General features: G+C 52.2%; 1 protein-coding gene across 10 annotated transcripts in view; it reads left to right on the top strand.

Moving 5' to 3' along the window:
- The window catches only part of NFIX (nuclear factor I X), a 97,377-nt gene that overhangs the window by 13,132 nt on the left and 65,255 nt on the right, over positions 1-18,990 (top strand). For 5 of the 10 annotated variants that reach the window (XM_043466852.1, XM_043466851.1, XM_043466847.1 and 2 more), the window contains one exon: positions 14,665-15,196. In XM_043466852.1, coding sequence (XP_043322787.1) covers positions 14,665-15,196 — 532 coding nt within the window. Of the gene's footprint in view, positions 1-1,897; positions 1,917-4,645; positions 4,665-13,263; positions 13,671-14,214; positions 14,320-14,625; positions 15,197-18,990 lie in introns of those variants that run through there. The other 5 variants (XM_043466856.1, XM_043466855.1, XM_043466853.1 and 2 more) reach the window with 5 other exon arrangements.

An 18,990-nucleotide genomic window follows, 5' to 3' on the forward strand; every position in this document is an offset into this window, starting at 1 on the left:
GCCAACGTTCCCTAGTCTGGCGCCGGCGGCCGGGATCCCAGGCACTGCCTGCTCTGCGCATACGCAGGCCCCACACCTCTTTGGGACTGCTGGAAGCACACCTTCCATAAATATATACCCTTGTCCAACATCAGATGGGGGTCTGGCACACATACATATACACAGACGCGCGCGCGCACACACACACACACACCACACACTTGCACTCTCCTGCTTGCATCCTGAGCGGTGTTCAGAGCGCGAGTATTGCCCTGCGCCGGCACTGGGGGTCCCGAGCTTAGGTGGGGAGATGAGCCTGCAGGAACTGCCGGTGCCCACGCACATGGCAACAGGCCCACGCGGGCACGCACCTCCCCAGTCTGCACACGCGTGTATTTCACGTGAGGGGCACACCTGCCAGGCCGCCCAGGGCACCTGGCTGCAAAGCCGCATTCAGGCTTTGGGGGGAGGGGACTGGGACCCGCAGGCCTAGTTCCCACCGCTTCCATTTCTTTCGGAATAGCCGCCTCCCCAAATGTCCCTGGGGCTCAGGTGAGACTCCCCAGAATGGGTGCCCAGTGGCGCCCCTGCATGTGCTATATTTATATTGGAAATTTGTGCCTTTATATATATATATTTCTTGTAAGTAAGAACCTCCCCCCCCCCATTCCGCTCCATGTTTGTACTTGGGTTTTACCATCCCTATTCGGTTTCTTCCCAAACATGCAGAACACACACACACACATTTCTCCTTGCAGGGGCCGTGGGGCGAGGCGGGAGTTGCCCCCCCAACTGTGGACGCCCGTGGTTCTTAAAGGCTAGGGACCCCCCTTCCCGCGAAAGGCCGAGCTACATCACTGAATCCCTCAGCCCTACCCGAAACACAATTGCGGGGGTGGGTGCTGGCGGCGAGACATTGCTTTTTGGTGTGTTTGCTGTTGCTGCTTAAATTAATCCTGAGTGACGGCCCGCAATTCCTCTCCACAAAGAGGCCATTTAACGCCCCCACCCCCGCCCCGCATCTCGGGCGAAACTTCCATGTGCCCCCCCTGAGTCCAGCTTGGCAGCTCAGGCCGCGCGCTACCAGCCCTCCTGGACTTTCCCTCAGGTGCGCCCGGGGGCTTGGAGGCGGGTTCCCTGTGCGCACTGTGGACCTCAGGAGCGAGTGTGGGTGGGTTTTGGAGGGATGGGAGATGTCTTAAAATAGAAGCGCATCACTGAATGGAGGTGGGGGAGGGTGTCCCAGGACTCCTTAGACAGCCCCACTGCTCCACCAAAGCGCTCCGGATGCTCCGGGCCCGGCGGAAGAAAGATCGTCTTCCGTGCCTTCTCCCGAGCGCCCGGAAGAGAGGATCCAGGCGGCCCCTCACGTCGCCCTGAAGCCCCCTAGTCCGCTTGTATATCTGTGGAAACTCCGGCGGACACGCGCCGCCGGTGCCTGTGTGCTAGCCCCAGGGTACGCCCCTAGCCAGGCTCCTGCCGCCTACAGCTTCTTTCATTGTTACCTCCTGGGTATTCTTTTCGCGTGTGACAGGTCCCCGACCCGTTTCAAATGGCTCACGCTTGGACAGGGGAAACATAGGTGGGTGTGGGTGGTGGGGACCCACAAGGGGAGGTGGGGAGCTCAGCAAGGGGAGGGCTGGGTGTTTTCCATGCGCGGAACTTGGGTGCTGACTGTCGTTGTCACTTGCGTGGGCCGTACACACCGTAGGGTAGAAGGGGACCGCACACCCCTCGATGGTGCGGACGGCCGGGACGCTGGAGGGTCGTGCGCAAAGTCGGGTGTGCGCGTGCGCCGGGCGAAAAGGCGGGAAGCGGTGTGCTAAAGCCCGGGATTCGGAAAGCGCCTGTGGCACAAGGTTGGGTCGCTCCCGCGGCGGAACCGCTCCGAACGAGCGTTGAGTGAGGCGTGAGAGGGCCGCTGCCCCCGCGGGCAGGTGAGGGGAGCCCGGGAACGGGTGTGAAGGGAAAGTGGCATTAGGCGAGGCTTTGGGCGTTTGCCTCGCAGCCGAAGCCCCAGAATGACGCCAACTAGACTCTGGGGGGCGGGGGGTGGCTGTGGCATCCTTCGGACCCCGCACTGCGCAGGCGCGACACCTCGCCCGGGGCGCGGCCCAGGCTTCCCCGCGGCCCAGCAAGAAGTGACCCGGCGCGGGCGTCGAGGGCCGGCCTGGTTCCCATTCTGTGACTTTAGCCATTTGCAGCACCAGAGGCCTGCGCCAGAAGGGGCTCAGATGGCGGCATTTTGGCCTCGAGGCTGGTTGGGTCCCTTCCCCGGACGCGCGGGGTGGGGCTCGGGGCCCGCAGTGTCCTCTCGGTATCCAATGGGCGATAATGCGCGCGAGGGCTTTGCAAAGAATGCGAAATTCATGATTCCTGTTCTTTGGCCGCTCGAAGGACTTTTAGAGCTTAAGTGCCCCAGAATCCGAGGGCAACTTTGGGGCGTCAGTACGGAGAGAATCCTTCGTGCTCGTCTCAGCCGCCAGACCCTAAGCCTGGGGACGAGCCTCCCCATTTCTCCCCAAGTCGCCTCTTTGTGTGTGAATAAGGGCGGGGGAAATTTAGCAGGGGAGCATTTTTGTTTGTTTCAAGGGTTGGCTGGGTTTGGGGGCGTTTGGCCTCCGGCGAACACAGGGAAGAAATGTGACTAAGTGGCAGAAAATGCGCTTTCCCTTTCCCTCTTTTCCGCCCTCAGGCCGCGGGAGTTGCGCAGCTTCTAAGAACGTTTACATAAAATTTCCCCTCCAGATTTCTGATCGACACCGCCTTTCCTGGGCCCTGACTTCTTGAATTTGGGGCGCTAAGGCCTCTCTGCCCATTGCTACCAGCCATTTTGCAGCACTTCTGGGCAGGCCAGGGGGGAGAAGAGGAAAAGTGGAAAAAGAACATGTGCACCGAGTGGGCCCCGACTTAACCTGTTGGAGGGGGAGGCTAATGTCTGGTAGGCATCTCCCTAGTGAAATCCTACCCCCGCCCCCCCAAGCTCTAGCAGTCCCCGGCATTCAGAGAAAGCGCTCCGATCCGCCTCTCGGAAGCCAGTCATAAACCCGACTTCTCATCACCCGAATTACTTCAGGGCGCTTTGATGGTGTTAGGTCTTTTTCCTTTTCCACGTGCGGATGACTCAGCCCTCTCCAGCTGCGACTGGGGAGGTGACCGGGGGCAGCGGTTGACACTGTCTTCCGTACTCTTGACCCAGAGGTGCCCCATCCCCGCCGCATCCATTCCCCCCAAGCTTCCAAACCACACTTAGCTCCCCTTTCCTCTCTTTTTATTCTTCGGGTCACATTTTCCCTCTTCTCTAAAAAAATTATTTTCAAAATTGTAAAGGAGTTTTTGCACTTTTTTTTCCCTTAACGTGAGACAGAGGCTGGATGATGGAAACAGACATTAAAAAAAAAAGCGGGGGGGGGGGCGGGATATATATATGCCGGCAGTTGGTGGAGCTCAAGCCTCCGGTGTTTGGCAACTGAGCTTTTCGGCCGCCGGTTCCCTGGTAGAACCGGCGTGGGGCACCTGGGATGTCTGCCGCTGAAAAGGCGCTGGAGAAATGCGAGGAATGATTATGATTTTAATAAAATTGTCTCTCATTTAGGAGCGCGCTTCTGCACTGCCTCTGTCGTCGGAGCCCGGGTTTGCCACGGCAAAGTCTGTAATCAGAGAAAAATACCAGCTTTGTTGAGGGTTAGAATGTATCATTGGCTAATGTGTGTGGTTTTTTTTTTTTTAATAATGCTAAGCATTGGAATAATTAAAGAGTGAGAAATAACTCGTCTTTCCTCTCCCCTCAGCATTGTCTTATTTAAGGGTGGAAGGCGCACTTTTAGGCAAAGCTGGTTAGTTTTAATGCAGTTTTTTTTTTTGTTTTTTTTCCTCAACTGCTTTCCCTCCGCTCTGGTCTGATTCGCAAATCCCCAACTGGCACAAGCCGGGAAACTTGCCTCTGCCGCCGTTCTTCTCCCGGAGTTGGAACCTCCCTTTCCTTTTTCCCCCTCTTCAGAGACAACCCTCTCCTCATCCCTCCCCCGCCTCTGGGCCCTGACCCACTGCCTGGTTTTCACTAGAGCGATTTAAAAAAGAAAGGAAGAAAGGAGCCGGGCTCTGGTACCCCCGTGCCAGCCGAGGGCGTGTTTCCCTGGCCGCTGGCTGGTGGGAGAGTCAAACCCTGGCTGTCGGGTGTAGGGTCTCAGATGCAGAGTCTTGCCCTGCAACTCCCCCCCACCAAAGTAATCAAATATTTCTAGAGATTGTAGGCTCATAGAGCTCAGATCCCTTGTCATATTTTAAATTAAGCAGAACAGTTCTTTCTTTCCAACCTCAAATGCAATAGGAAGAGAAAATTCAGTCCTTGAGAGCTTGCCTTGGCAGCTCTGTGCCCTTAGTAGAGGGGAGAGCTGCCCACTTGGGCTGAGCCTGGCGTCCAGCCGCACCATGGTGCCGCTACCCACAGGGCCTAGATTTGGGGCAGAAGTGCAGGGTCCAGGGCAGTGGTGGGAACAGCCTGGGGAGATATAAGAATAGAAAGAAGAAGCTCTTCGTAAGGATTGCAGAGGTTTGCTCCAGGCTGCTCAGAGAGGAAGCTGCTGCCTTGGTCATTCCCCCAGGTGTAGGGGGTGGATAGGCTTGAAAGGAAAAGAGGCTTCCGAGGTGCTCCGGGAAGACACAGCTGCCGTGAGAAAGGAAAGGTGAAAGTGGGCAAGAAATTGGGGGTAGGGGCTTGTACAATGGCTTTGAGTTGCAGAGGGAGTTATTTATTTATTTATTTGCTTCAGGTGTTTTCAATTAAATGTGTTCCTCTTTTATTTTCCTTGTTATTCGGTGCTTAGGCTTTTCAGCAATCCCTTGCATTCTTTTTTTTTTTTTTACATAAGCAGAAACTTTTTCCCCCCCTCGGAGAGATATTGTGGGAGGTATTTTGCCTTCAGTGCTTTCTCTTTCCTGCTTTTTTTAAAATTTAATTTTAAAATTATAAAGTAAATTTAGTGCGAGTGAAAGTGACGGGGGAGCCAGCTGGGGCTGAATTCAGGGAAGGTGGAGGCAGCTGCAGCAGAGTTGGGCCTCCCAGCCCCACTCCAGGACCCCCTCACACTGTAGGCCCCCTTCTGCCAACGCCACCCCCTTCCTCTCCCTGGGAGGCTCTTCTGGGCAGAGATGAGGAGAGTCTGTCCTGATAGGTGCTCATTCACTCTCAGGAACCCCTGACTCTGCAGAGCCACGTTACTTTTATGACCCATGCATACCACGGCCACCCAGTTCCTGCCTGCTTACTCCCCCCTCAGTCACTGTGGCTGTTCTGTTGAATTGAGCTTGGTGGGCCCTGTCTGTCTCCCACATTTGCCCTGATAGTCTGCTAACCCCACTGCGCCGTTAGTTGCCCTGTTGAAAGATCAGAATAGGGCAGGCACTGAAAGAGACGGACAGACAGAGGTGTAGATAGCCCTCTGCAGCAGTGAGGATTTAAGAGGCTTCTTTACATTATGAATTTTTATGGTCACATGAGTAGTGCACTCAGCTCTGTAATGCACGTGTATACTTAGGTGCTCAAATTTGAGGCTACCGGTGTGGGCAGGATCTATTTCTAAGACATATGAATTATGAGAACACTGGAGTTGAAAAACTGAAGGCCCCTTGAGTGGTGCTGAAAATGTTCTATTTCTTAATCTGGATGGGGGTATACAGGTGTGTGCACTTTGTGACAACATATTGAGTGGAAGCCTTAGAACTGTGCTTTCTTTCTCTGTGTCACACTTAAGTTTAAGTTTGTTGGGTTTTTTTTAAAGGAAGGCACAGCCTCAAAAGTAAAGGCCGAGGGTTACAAAATAATAATAACTATTATTTAAATAACAATGCTCTCCAGCCTGTTTTGCTCAGGTCTCCCCACTGAGGAATGGTGGGAGGGCTTGTAAAAATTAGTGGGCTGATATAAAAAACTCGCAGGCATGTGGCCCACGGAGACTTCATGACCCATCCACGTGTTCACAGCGCCTGGAAACTGTCTGCAGACTTAGGTTTAGCTGTGGGATTTTAACATCTCAGGACCAAAGGATAAAAAGTGGTAAGGAAGATGTTCCATGCCAATTACATTTTGCTGTCAACATCTGGAAAGCAAAATTGCAGCTGTTCTCCCCTCCCCATTACCACCTCATCTTTTTTTTTTTTTTTTTCCCTGCACACTTAAATTTTTTGTTCTTATGCCATCCGTACTTCGGTTTTCTGCACTGTTAAAACATTTTCACGGCTCTGGTGAAATCGAGTTGCTGGGTTTGGGCTTTAAAAAATATATATGTCTATGTCTGTGTCTTACAGTCTGACAGTGTAATTTTTCTTGAGCGATTTATTTGAACAAGCCGGCAATCAATGGATAATCCCCTCCCCTATCCAACCCTTTCTCGCCTTCCCAGCACCGTTCAGGCCCAGAGCCTGGGGGAGAGCGCTTGGCTACCCTTGCCTCGGCTCCCTTGGGCAGGTACTGACAGCTTCGCCCTCCACGGCCCTTCTGCGGTGTTTTTGTTTTCCCTTCGCCCCCCAAAAATATTTGAACCAAAAAGCCTCTTTTTTTTTTTCCTCCACCCACAGCAAACTGAAAGGGCTAGTGAACCGTGATTCAACAGAGCGAGGGCGCCTCTTTTCTTCCTTAGCATTAATTAACTCAAGTTCGTTAGGACGTTGGGTCTGTCGCCCACAGTTTTCTCTTGTGTGTGCTGAATCGGGTCATAGAGGGAGACTTCCCATGCAAACAGTTTGTGTTGGAGCTGGAGGACACAAGAGGGGGAGAGAGGGTAAAAAAGAAAGGGAGCCAGTGAGGGATGGATTGTGGCCGAGGGGTGGGCACAGTCCTAAGCTCTGAGCACCCTGGTGCCAGCCTCCGAAGGGGCTCCACACCAGGGGAATGAGGATTCTCGGATTTCCTTGGCAGTGATCCTGATGATAAAATAGTTGGGCGGCGGGGGACAATGCATTTTGAGGGATTGAAAAATGTCTTCCTTCCAACTCCTAAAATTGTACATTTGGGGGAAACCGCTTCCCTGAACAGGGCCCGCCCAGCTCCCCGAGCCCTCGGAGCAGTGAAAACCTCGGGCTGTTACCATCCTGGCCACCGGCTCTCTGCCCCAGGCTCTGGGCACTGCCTGTTGCCACAGCAACTGCAAGAAAGAGGTTCTCTCCGGGCCGAGGGGAGTGCAGACCAGGCAGAGGGCACCCGGAGCTCAGAGAAACCCCCTCTTGCCCTGGCCCTTTGCTGCTGCGGCAGAGGCAACAGTCCCGGCCAACAAGGCGGTGTCAGGGCCAGAGCCCACCAAGAGGACCTGTGAAGGCCGCGGGAGTTGCCTCCAAAGCGCATTGGCAGCGGTGGGGGAAGGGAAAGGACCGTCTTCCCTGGAGGATCCCCAGGCTTTTTCTGGGGTCGGTAGTTGGCGGCCGGGCTTTGGGTTTTCAGCATTCTGCTGTTTGTTCTGGCCTCCCGTCTTGCCCTCCGGATATTTCCACAGTGTGCTGGGCGCAGACCTCGTCTTCACGTGCCTGTCTCCTCTGCCCGTGCCTCTTGCCGGTTTTTCAATTCTCCTTTAGCCAAAGTTGTGAAGTTGGCTTGTGGGGTTCTTCCTTCTTCCCCGGGTCCTTGGTCACCAGGAGTGACACTTTGCAGACCCACGTGGTGGGTGGGTGAGGCTATGGCTTCGCACTGCCCTTGCCCTGTGAAGCCCTCGGCTGTCACCTGTCCTGGGCGTTCTCATCTTCGGAGGCGCCCATCCTCCAGCAGCCCCTAGATGGACGATTGGGCTCTGACCCTCCCGGCTTTTACATCTGTTTGGTGATACAAGGAAGTTTCAAGCTAGGTGGTGAATTAAAGACAAGGGTTTTGCTTCTTCTACTCTGTAAACAATGAAAGTAAACAATTTCCAGTTGCACTAGGGAGAATACACTGTCTTCCCCAACACCTCCCTTCCCACCTGATTTTATTCAGGGCCAGGAGGGAGAGGGGAGATGTGCCTGGAGCAGGGTAGTGTTCGGAGCCAGAACAAGGCTGCCTGTTGGCCTGATCCCAGGCCACCGCTCCGGGTTTGTAGTCCTGAGGAGAAAAAGAAGGGAAGGAGTGGGGGTCGGTTTATAGGAGAGGAGAGTAGAGTACAGCCTGATTCGGAGGCAGGCCTGGTCCTAGACTCAGCCCGGGGTGTGGGGCAAGTCCACTCAGCCAGCTGAGGGTTCCAGAAAACCCCGTCCGGGCCCGCCATTCCTGAGCAGAGGAAAACAGGCCCAAGTCAGCCAAAAACCCGCTTTGTCCAAATTCTCCGAGCCTCCTCGCAATGTGCATTTTCTGGTTTCCATGCTTGGCGGTTCCAGAGTCTTGGATGACTTTACTCTGGCTGCAGAGCCCCTTCCTGCCTGCCCCCCCAGCAAGGGGAGGCCCCACCCACCTCTCAGATAAGCAGCCAGCCCCTTCCTTTTGCTGCCTACGGTGGTTCTCTTTCCATTTCTGTCGGGGAGTCGGGCCACTGCTTTCTTGAACCCCTTCTGTGGAACAAGATGGGAGAGTTCAGAGATACGAAGTTGGCCTCTTTTCGGTTCAGACCAAGCCTGACTTATAAAATCCCAGGAATTAAACTGGCTCATCAGGGCTCTATCTGTGGCCTTTTAAAATTTCTTGCGTCTTTTTTCACTAGGCTGCAGATATACAGTAGTACAATGAATCCTGATATGTCTGGTAAATCCTAAGTAGGTTTTGTGAGTCATTTGCACTCTTTGCGTATAGTTATCCAAATTAACACAGACAGATATAAAATTAGTATGTGTCCAGAGTCTGAAAGAATAAATCAGCCTTAAAGAAGGCAGGATGTAGACAAACAGGATTTTTTTTTAAAAAAATAAGGTGACCACCAAACAGTGACCCTGTTTTTAAAGATATCACTTTTTTGCACTTCTAGATGTTTCACTCCTGGCAGGTATGTCGGTTGTAAAACCTGTCTCAGGCTGGGAAAATTATTTTGTTTCCTTGAAGATTTTGAATACTGTCTATAAGAGTGAGATTCTGTTCACATTTCCCTGTTTCCCCTCAAATAATCCACAAGGCCTCATTTGTTCTGTCGATTTTTAGAAAAACGACGCATTTAACTTTCTCAAGCTCGAAGCAGTCACTTTCGCTGGTTTTCCTTCTTCCTCATCATCTTCTTTTTCTCTTTTTTTGCCCCTGTCCTAGAGTCCTTATCTTTTCTCCTCGCTCATTTTTCCTTTTCAGCTGTGTCCTCTTTCCTTCCTTCTCTGTCCTCTCTTTTTGTAGTTTTGGGCCCAGCTTGTCTTTCTTAGGATTGGTCTTCCTTCTCTCTTTCTTTCTCCCTCTCCCTCTTTTTTTTTTTTTTCCCCCCCCTGTGGCCTGTTCATTCTTTTTCTTTTGGAGGCACATTTTTCCTAGTGATGGCTAAAACCAGCATGGGTATTTCAGAAATGTTTCCGTGAAAACTGTTGCTTTTAAAAAAAATCAAATTCTATATACGTGACAGTAATGAGAGAGGCCTTTCTCTAGCAAAGGCAGAAAAATTCCTTTCCACAAACTAGAAGCTCATGTGAATTTTAAAAGTCTAATCTCTGACTTCTCAGATTTTTGTTTTAAATGAGGGAAAATACCTTCCCCTCCAAATTTTGCTTTTTCCCTTTGTTGTCTTTAATTTTCTTTTTTTGCTTACTACTCTCTCACCAGCATCACTGGCTTCCTTACCCCTTCGTTGCTTTTTGTCTCATTCCCTTTCTTCCCTCCCCTCTCCTTCTCCTCCAAGGCCTGCCTGTCCCCTTGCTCCCTCCAGCCCCTGAGCCCTTGCATTTGTGGGTGACTCAGCCCCGGAGAAGCCTTGAATCCTCAGAGGGGTTTTGTGTGTGTGTGTGTGTGTGTGTGTGTCTTGGCTCTCTTTGGGGTGCAGAGTATCTGAGCTCCCAGCCGAGACCTGAGACCAAGGGGAGAAGAGAAGGAGGCTGGGTCTGGGACAGGTAATCTTCCAGAAGGAGCCTCTCTGCTCTCTTAACAAAAGGGGGACAGTCCCCTTTTGTCTGGGGTTTCTGAAGGGCGTGTCCAGGACCCAGAGCTGCCACCGGTGGCATTCAGGAGGAGGGGGCTGTACGGGTGGGGCATGCCAAGTGTTTCTCATGGAACCTGAGCGATTCTTCTCCGTGTGCCCCGCAGGAGGGAGAGAGAGACCTTCTCACCACCCTCCCCTGGCTGCTCACCCAGGAAGGCCTCCCTCTGAAGCAGCAGGGTGAGAGGAGAGTGCTGCCTGGGAGTCCCTCAGCCCACCTTCAAGGTGGCTGGCCACCCCACCAGCAGGGCAGGTGAAGGACAAATGGTGATTGTTCTCCTTCCCTGTTCATCTCCTCGGAAGCTCCAGGTTGCTCCTCCTGTTAAGGGAGAGTTGAGGGGGCACAGTGGGTCCCCAGGCTCCACTGAGACACTCCACTGGTCTTCCGGGGACCGACACTTTTATGTCCAGTCTCTCCACCATTCCATCGACCTTTGACCTCTCCCTTCATCCAGGATCTTGTCCTGTTTCCCTAACTTCCAGTGGAATCCTTCTACCTGTCATCTCCCCTGCCACCTGCCCAACTGTAACACCAGGATTCAGAATTGACCTATGTTTAGCGCCTGGCAGGGTGGTCTGTGAGAGGGAACATGATAGAATTTTTCAGGAGGCTCATGTTGGCCATTTTCTGTTTGGTGTCCAATATTTAGTATGAATCAAAATACCAGAAAAACACACCATGCCAAACATAAACTCACTTGTAGTTTCTACTGTCTCATCTTGACTTCATTTATTTATTTTTTGTTTCATCTCGTCTTGAGATGAAGAGGCAAGGTTTGGTATCTCATGTTACTCAGTTAACATCCTTGGCTAATTGGACCAAAGGTGGTTATTAACGTGATGTTAATTATTGAATGCCACCCTAAGAGGCCTGTCTTGCAGTGACACCTGCCTCTTGCTCGCTCACCTCTAACTGTTTCTCTCGGGCCGCCCGTGACCTCACTTCAGGCCAGTCAGGGCCTGGCCTGGGGTACCAGGTGCTAGGTGGCGCCTTCCCCATTGTCTGGGTCCAGCAAGGGCTCGGGGCTGCCTGTTTTGTTGGGGCACACCCCTCGCCCTCTTCCTCGAATCTTTCTGCTGGGCTTAAAGGCCACCGAGTGTTTCAGATGGGGAAGAAAGGGGCGAGAGTAAGCAGTGACCTTCTTTCTGTTGCCAGCTGAGGGCTGAGCCTCACCTGGGGAGAGGACAAAGGTAGGAACTGGTTTCTGAGAAGGGTCAGCCTCTCCTGGTTGGTGTTAACCTCCTCCTCCGCTCTTCCATTTCTTTAATAACTGTCTCCTCCTTAACTGCTTTACAAAGGCCTAAAGCTTGGCTGCTCTGGAGCCCCTACCCGAAAGGACCCAGCGGAGACTTCCACACTCCTGGCTCCCCTCCCCCATGCTCCCCTTCCCGCCTGGGAGGAAGGCCCAGAGCAGGGGTTCCCCGGGGAGTGCTTTGGGGTGACTCGGTTTCCCCAAGGCTGTCTCACATTTCCTGATAGAGCTCTCTTCTGCCTTGTTTCCTTTCTTAGATCCCTCCCTTCCCTCAGGTTTCTTATTTTATGCTCTTATACCTTGCTCGGTATGGCTTGGGCCCTTTAATCTGAACGGGGCATAGGTGAGTGTTCACCCTCCTCCAACCCAGGAACTCTATAAACAGAGCAAGTGGAGCAGGCGGAGCTGGAGAGCGCAAAGAACTAAGAGTTTAGGAGGTGGTGGTGGTTCGGGGGTGGCAAGGCTCAGGGTCTGGAAGTTGTGTCCACCTTCCTGCCTTTGTCACTCCCCCTGGGGTTGGCTGTTGTGTCTGTGGCTGAGTGTAGTGCTTGTCAGCCGAGTGCTGTGACAGGAGGCTATTTTAATAAACTTGCAGTTTCTCGATCGGAGCTGCACTGCGTTGGCATCCCTCTTCACCGCTAATGGAGCGTGTGTGGCTGGGTGTGGGCCGAGGGAGGCACCGAGCTCGATGGGGGCTGGGGAAAGGGAGGCCGGGCAGTGCTGGGGGCCTGCCTCCCGGCCTGGGAGCGCTCCGGTGAGCGCCGCCAGGCTGGGGGAAGGGGTGGCCGCACCCTGGGCGCCGGGTCCCTGCCCTGGAAGTGCTGCTGGCATCGACACTTTCCAAGCTCTCTTTCTTCTTCTCTTTCTATTCATAGCACGGCAGGCAGGCTCGTGTGTATGGCCGGGGAGGAAAACTTCCACTCGCCCCTGTGCGTCCCATAAATAAAAAAAGAAATAGAACCAGAAAAAGAGTGTGCGGGTCTTAGAGAAAGAGACTGAAACCAAAACACAGAGAGAAGGCGCAGCTGCTTTCCCCAAGGCCTTCTGGGGCTCCCTCCCGCCCGCCAGCCCGCCCGGAGTCAGGCCTTTATTTATTTATTTTTCTGGCTTTAAAAAAAATTCTATGTCTTCCTCAGTCCCAGTCCCCCTCAACCCCCTTCAGATTTGCTGGGTGGCCACTGCCAAATGGACCCGAGTAGGAGCCTGGAATGAAAAATTCATAACTGCTGGACTTTGCTTGTTCATTAGACGTGAACTTGTCGATTGGGCAAATTGTTTTTGGTCTCCAACTGCCGGGGGCTCTCCCCACCCTCTCGGCTTGCCCGGTTCCCTCCTCCCCTTGGACGCAGCCATTGGCTGCTCGAGGATGTCTCATTGCCAAATAGGTGGATCCTTCTCTGTCTCCCTCCCCCCTTTCTCCCCCCCACCCTTTTTACTGGCTTTGGCACCAGCGAATGGATGGGGATTGAGCATGAAAGGGGAGAGAGAGAGGGAGTTTGAGAGAGAAAAGAAGCAAAAAAAAAAAAAAAAAAACCAAACCCAACCAGCGCACACACATACACACAAACACGCACACACTCACACAACACACACACACACACAGCCCCATCCACGTCCTCCCTCTCTCCCTCTCTCTCTCTCTCTCCTTCCCTCCCTCCCTCCCTCGCTCCCTCCCTCTTTTGCACGCTTCTGCCAGCGACGGTCTGCAGCCGGTCCGAACTCGTCCTCTTCCCCGGGAATCTGTGAGCTCCCCCTCTGCCTGCGATCAGGCTCAGAGGCGGAGGGAGGCAGCCCGAAGTTTACACCCCTGTGCCGCTGCCAAAGCCGAAAGCCTTTTTCTTCAGCTGCCGATTTCCCCCCACCCCCGTTTTTGTTTTTGTTTTGTTTTGCACAGGGGTGGGGTAGGGCGTGTTGTGTGTTGGGGGTGGGGTGGGGTGGGAGGTAGGTTTTTGACTTTTAAATTTTGCATATTTTTCTTTTATTTATTTATTTTTTAAAAAGCTGGAAGAGGATGCACAGGGGGTGAAACTGAAAAAAGAAAATTTTTTTGTTGGCTTTTGTTTACCTGGCATGTGTGGTAATCGACTCGTTCCCTCTCTCTGCTTGCTATCCCTGACCTTTCTTTTTGCTCCTTTAAAAAAAATATTAATTTCCCCCTTCTGTGCAGTGGAGCATGGGGGGGGAGGGGGAAGGGTTTGAGAATCCACCCAAGCCCGGCCCCTAGTCCCCAGAACACCAATAATAACCCCCTTTAAAACATTTACCTTCCTCCCCTGCTCCTCCCCCGCCCCCTCCCCCCACCCGCCCCCAACTCACAACTCTGTTGAGTCCAGAAGCTCAGAATCGGGCGTTGGGCTTTGCCGGGTGCTTCAGATCAATGGTAATTATTTATTTTTTTTCCAGTTTTATTTTTGTAAACAGAAATCAATTATTATTTAAACTTCAAACAAGCAAACAAGCAAAAAAGAAAAAGAGGAAAAAAAAAACCAAAAAACAAAAAGCGAGAGCCCGGCCCTCTGTCACCTGACTGAGTGGGAAAGAGGGTGAAGGGGTCAGTGGGGACGGGGTACTGGATGCCCCCCGTAGCTTTTAACCCTACTGTGGCTGAGACCACCACCTTATTTGTGCTAACAAGAAGCGTTTTGTTCCTTATGACTGTGGTTAACATTAGTATTGGTGTCGATAACAAAGCTGAAATCACATATTTAGGATTTAGATCTGATTTAAAAAATGCTGGGGTGGATGTTCCAATCGGAGCAGAAGAGAGAATGAAAACAGCCTGGGGAGGGGGAAGCCAAATCCTTCTCCTGGCTCGCTGACTCGTGGATGTCATGTTCGCTCTTCTGGGGGTGGCCAAAAACCTACCGGTGTCGGGGCGTGAAGCGGCCCTCGCCCGCCCGCGTGTGCGTCCACGGGCATTCGTGCAGACTGGACTCCGTGCCGGGGCGAGCTGACACGAGTTCGAGACTGCATAGAACATGGAGATGTCATGGGCGCGACAGAGCCTGGCGGGGATACCAGCCGCGTGTGTGTGTGTGGACGGCAACGTTGTCTGTGCGCGCGTGTGTGTGAGTGAGTGAGGGAGAGAGAGAGAGAGAATAGGTGTGTGCTCAGGCTCTGGGTGTCTCTGTCTGGCTGCTGAGGCTGAGATGGGAGCGAGCGGCAGGCTAGGCTGGTGGCGGCTCCAGACCACACTTTCCTAGAACAATTGCAAGAGAAAATTGTCGTGGGGTGGGGGGAGGAGGAGGAGAAGGCGATTTTACTTGTGCCCCCTTTCTAACGCTTCTTTTCTCCTTTTCTCTTTCCCCCCTCACCCCGTCTTCCCCTCCTCCCGTCTCCCCTCGCCCCGCATGCTCCCGGCTTGCCGCCTGCAGGATGAGTTCCACCCGTTCATCGAGGCGCTGCTGCCTCACGTCCGCGCCTTCTCCTACACCTGGTTCAACCTGCAGGCGCGGAAGCGCAAGTACTTCAAGAAGCACGAGAAGCGGATGTCGAAGGACGAGGAGCGGGCGGTGAAGGACGAGCTGCTGGGCGAGAAGCCCGAGATCAAGCAGAAGTGGGCATCCCGGCTGCTGGCCAAGCTGCGCAAAGACATCCGGCCCGAGTTCCGGGAGGACTTTGTGCTGACCATCACGGGCAAGAAGCCCCCCTGCTGTGTGCTCTCCAACCCCGACCAGAAGGGCAAGATCCGGCGGATTGACTGCCTTCGCCAGGCAGACAAGGTGTGGAGGCTGGACCTGGTCATGGTGATTTTGTTTAAGGGGATCCCCCTGGAAAGTACTGACGGGGAGCGGCTCTACAAGTCGCCCCAGTGCTCGAACCCCGGCCTGTGCGTGCAGCCACATCACATTGGAGTCACAATCAAAGAACTGGATCTTTATCTGGCTTACTTTGTCCACACTCCGGGTAGGTTGCTCTCAATCCCCCCTTCTCCCTCCGCCCCATTTTATTTCACTTGCTGGCATTTGTTCTGTTTATTGTACCTCTTCCTTCCAAGGGATCCTCGCATGTACACACCAGGGGCCTAACTGGTGCACCCGTTCTGCTGAGGCCTGCAGCTCGTTTGATGTTCCCCTTTCCCTTCTGTTTCCCTTCACTTGCTCCGTTCTTCCTCCTTCGCTCATTTGCCATGTTACTGATTTGATTTTCGTGCTTCTCCATCTTTGGAGGACTCAAAAGACGCTGCAGGTCCTAGGACTGGGGCCAGGACGCCCTTGAATTACCCGCGATGGTGAGAGTTTGTGAGAAACACCACCACCATCACCAAAAAAAAAAAAAAAAACCTCTCCTTGCTCTGATTTTAAATGAATCAGAAAAAGTATTAGGGAGCAGGTACCGGCTTTCCTGCAGCTTCCCCTCAAGTCCTGGGGAAAAGCCAGATTTGGCACAAGCGGGGTGGGCAGTGGTTCGGTGGAGAGAGGGGCGTGTAAAATCCTGGGATCTGAAACAGAATGAATAGAAAAGAGGAAAGAAGGCAGAGGCGGGCAGATTCTGGGGCCCAGATGCCCAGGCGGGAGCTGTTTTGGCTGGGATTTGGCTGACGGAGAGGAGAAAAGTCATTCGATTTCATAGAGAGTGAAAATGAGCAGAGCTCCCTTGCGCTCTTCCCCTTTACTGCCCCTTCTCCTGCGGGTCTCAGCTGAAGTAGTGAGACCCCCGGGGTGGATGCCCCAAGCCCCAACACCTCTGCTGGGGGTGGGGGGGAGCAGGCATTGCTGTGGAAGAGGTCTTAAAGAAACAAACAATCAAAACTCTGTAAAATCTCCTTTTTCTTTTGTGTTCCAAGTAGTTCCACCTCTCTCTCCTCTTTGCTTTTCCAATTTCACCCTGCATTTTGGGTTGTGGTGGTTCAGTTCTCCTCTGTTCTTTTTTTTTTTTTTTCCCTCCCTACCCTTTCCCTTTTTATAATTTCTTTCCGCTTTTGTTTTCTTACAAATTGAAACAGAGATGGCTGGTTAATTTTTAGCCTCCACTCAGCTACGCCCAATTTACTGCCGCCTTTGAAACCTAAACGGGCGGCACTCTGTGATTAAGCAAGGCAGAAGTGTGTTTACATTATGCCCAACCAACTTGTAATGAGAGGGCTACCAAACCTTTCTCTTTCTGTTTTTTTTTTTTTTTCCTTTCCACCATTCCAACCTTTCCCCCTCCTTTCCCCCCCTTCTTTCTCTCTTCATGCGAATGTAAGAGAATGTGGCTTAACTTCAACTCTAGTGAATGTTCTTTCTCCCGCAAATATGTGTGTGTGTGTGTGTGTGTGTGTGCGCGCGTCTGTGTATCTTCCTTCCTGTTCATTCACAAAAAAGAAAAGCAACTCACTTTTTTGCTGTGGTTACCCCCTTGCCTGTTTGGGATGTTGGGAGGAGAGAGATGACTTAATCTAGAAAGGAAATTTTGGGGCACTTTCAGTATTGCGTCAGGATTGAGGACTCAACTCGGATTAGCACTAAGAGTTTATATATTGGGAAACTCAGGAGGAGGAAAAGGTGATATTTTAGGCCTCTCTTCTTGTTCATTCTCTCTTCTGAGAAGTGGCTTTGGTGGTTGGATGGAGGCAGGGGACACCACCCCCCTCCACCACCACCCCCCATTGTATTTCCCTCTGTGGACCTTTCTAGGCCTGTACCTGGCCTTGTGTGACTATCACAGCCCCCTCACGAAGAATGACCAACTGCTGGTCCTCTTCCTTGTTCATCTATTTTCTTTCTGGAAAGGAGATCAAAGCAAAAATTAAAAGTTATTCCCTGATTCTCTGTCTGTGCAGCAATCAGAATGGGAGGTAGTGGTATTGGAAGTGGGTTGGGGCAGGCTTGAAGACCTGAGCTTGTGTCTGTCAGATAGCTCCTCTGGGGCGGGGGGGGGGGGCAGTTCTGTACCTTTCAGTTTTGGATCTAGGGCCTCTAAGGTGAAATCAATACCCATCTTCCTCCTGAGCCAGCTTCCTCTACCTTGATCTGTAGCTGGATCCTGTAGCAGAGCTGTTTCCCTGACTTCTTTTATTTTAGGTTGTATTTTTTACTGCTGCTAGCAGGGGGCCAAGGTAGGGTGAAGTATGTGTGATGGAGACCATTTCCTGACCAGCCAGCTGGCTCCTGGACTGACCAGACAGGTGTAAGGAGAAGGGTGGCACCCCTACTTGCCCGCTAGACATAATGAGAAGATTTTCCCAGGAATATGAGTAAATCCATGCCCATCACATGTAGTCGTGGCCCCCTCTGTCCCAGCTGAGGCTGAGTTCCTTGACAAAAGCTGAGTGGAGAAATGAGAACATTTTCTTATAATTTGTCAACAGTTCAGGTCCCTGGACTCCAGATAGTTTTCAGGAAGGTAGGAATTTTGTTGCTGAAATTGCTTTAACTTGAGGGCACCTTTCTGAGGTAGTGAGGGTAAGTGGATATGGTGTGGCCTACCCATGGGCCTTGGGTAGATGGCTTGAGATTGCATGAAGCGGTGGGCATGGCTTTCTCTCCAAACCACTCCAGTTTACTCACAAATGTCTTCTGCTGGCTGAGCCCCCAAACAGTGCCAGGCCAGTAGTACAACCTTCCTCTTCCATGTCCATGCAAAGACCTACTCAGTAGGGTGCCACTTGTTCCTTGCTTCCAGTATAAACCAGGGTTGGTGGCTGGGGCAGCAAGGGCTCAGACAAGGGTTACTTTAGATTCTAAAAGAAATGCTGTCCTTCCCTTCAAATGGGCTGACGAACCTGATCTGGGCTGAACTGGTGTGCCAGGTTTGATGACAAGCAGACTTGTGATGGTAAGCTTGGGGGTGTGGCTTCCCCTGCAAGCGCCATTGTCATCCGTCATCCATGGCCCTTGTGGGCCCTTGTTTTGTCTCACATGAAGCTTTAAGAAGTGGCATGGTTGAGAGGGACTAAAGGACGAGTGTATGTGACGTCAAGAGCCCCACTCCCAGAACACAGGGTCCTAAAAGGCCACTCAGAGTGTTTTGCACCCTTCATGAGGGTGGCCTTCCTGCTGGGTACCTTTCCCATTCAGGAGGGGATGTTGAAGCAGAACCGGGTCAGAGAGTACTGCCATGGGAAGGAGGTTGTACATTTTTGACGTTGTCCTTCCATCCAAAGGGGGTGTCCCAGGGCAGTGGCTGGAGACAGAGGGGAACCTGGGGCCAGGCGGAAGGATGCTTGGGTAAGGAAGGGTGGCTGAACTGGTCTGGAAGCATGGCTATACACTCCCCAAAGCTTCTGCAAGAATCTGAAGGTAAACGGGCATCTTCAGACCATCCTTAATCTAGACCTCCATCCTAGAAAAGAAAAAATCTGAAAGTAATAAAATGCTTTACTGAATGAAAACGTCAGCTTCTCCCCGTCAGATCCCTCCAACAGGCACACAGTGGAGGCCCATTAAGTCCAGGTGTTCAGGGGGTGGCTCTTTTCTTTATCTCTGCTTTTTCTCTACAGAGAAATTTATACATAGAAGGAACTCCCATCACCAGTGCCAGTTTATGGCTAGTTTCGATTTATCCACAGCCCCTGATGCCCACCTACTCTGGGTTGTTTAGAATAAAATGCAGGCCTTATAGCTTCTCCTGTGTTAATATTTCTGCACATGTTTCTAAAGATAAAGATTCTTGAAAAATGGAAACATAATATCACTATCACACTGAAAATGATTTCTTTGGCTGGTCAGTGTTCACATTTCCCTAATAATCTCCAAATTTTGTTTGTGTAGATCAGG

Source organism: Cervus canadensis, chromosome 4 (genome assembly GCF_019320065.1).
Source record: "Cervus canadensis isolate Bull #8, Minnesota chromosome 4, ASM1932006v1, whole genome shotgun sequence".
Lineage (NCBI taxonomy): Eukaryota > Metazoa > Chordata > Mammalia > Artiodactyla > Cervidae > Cervus > Cervus canadensis.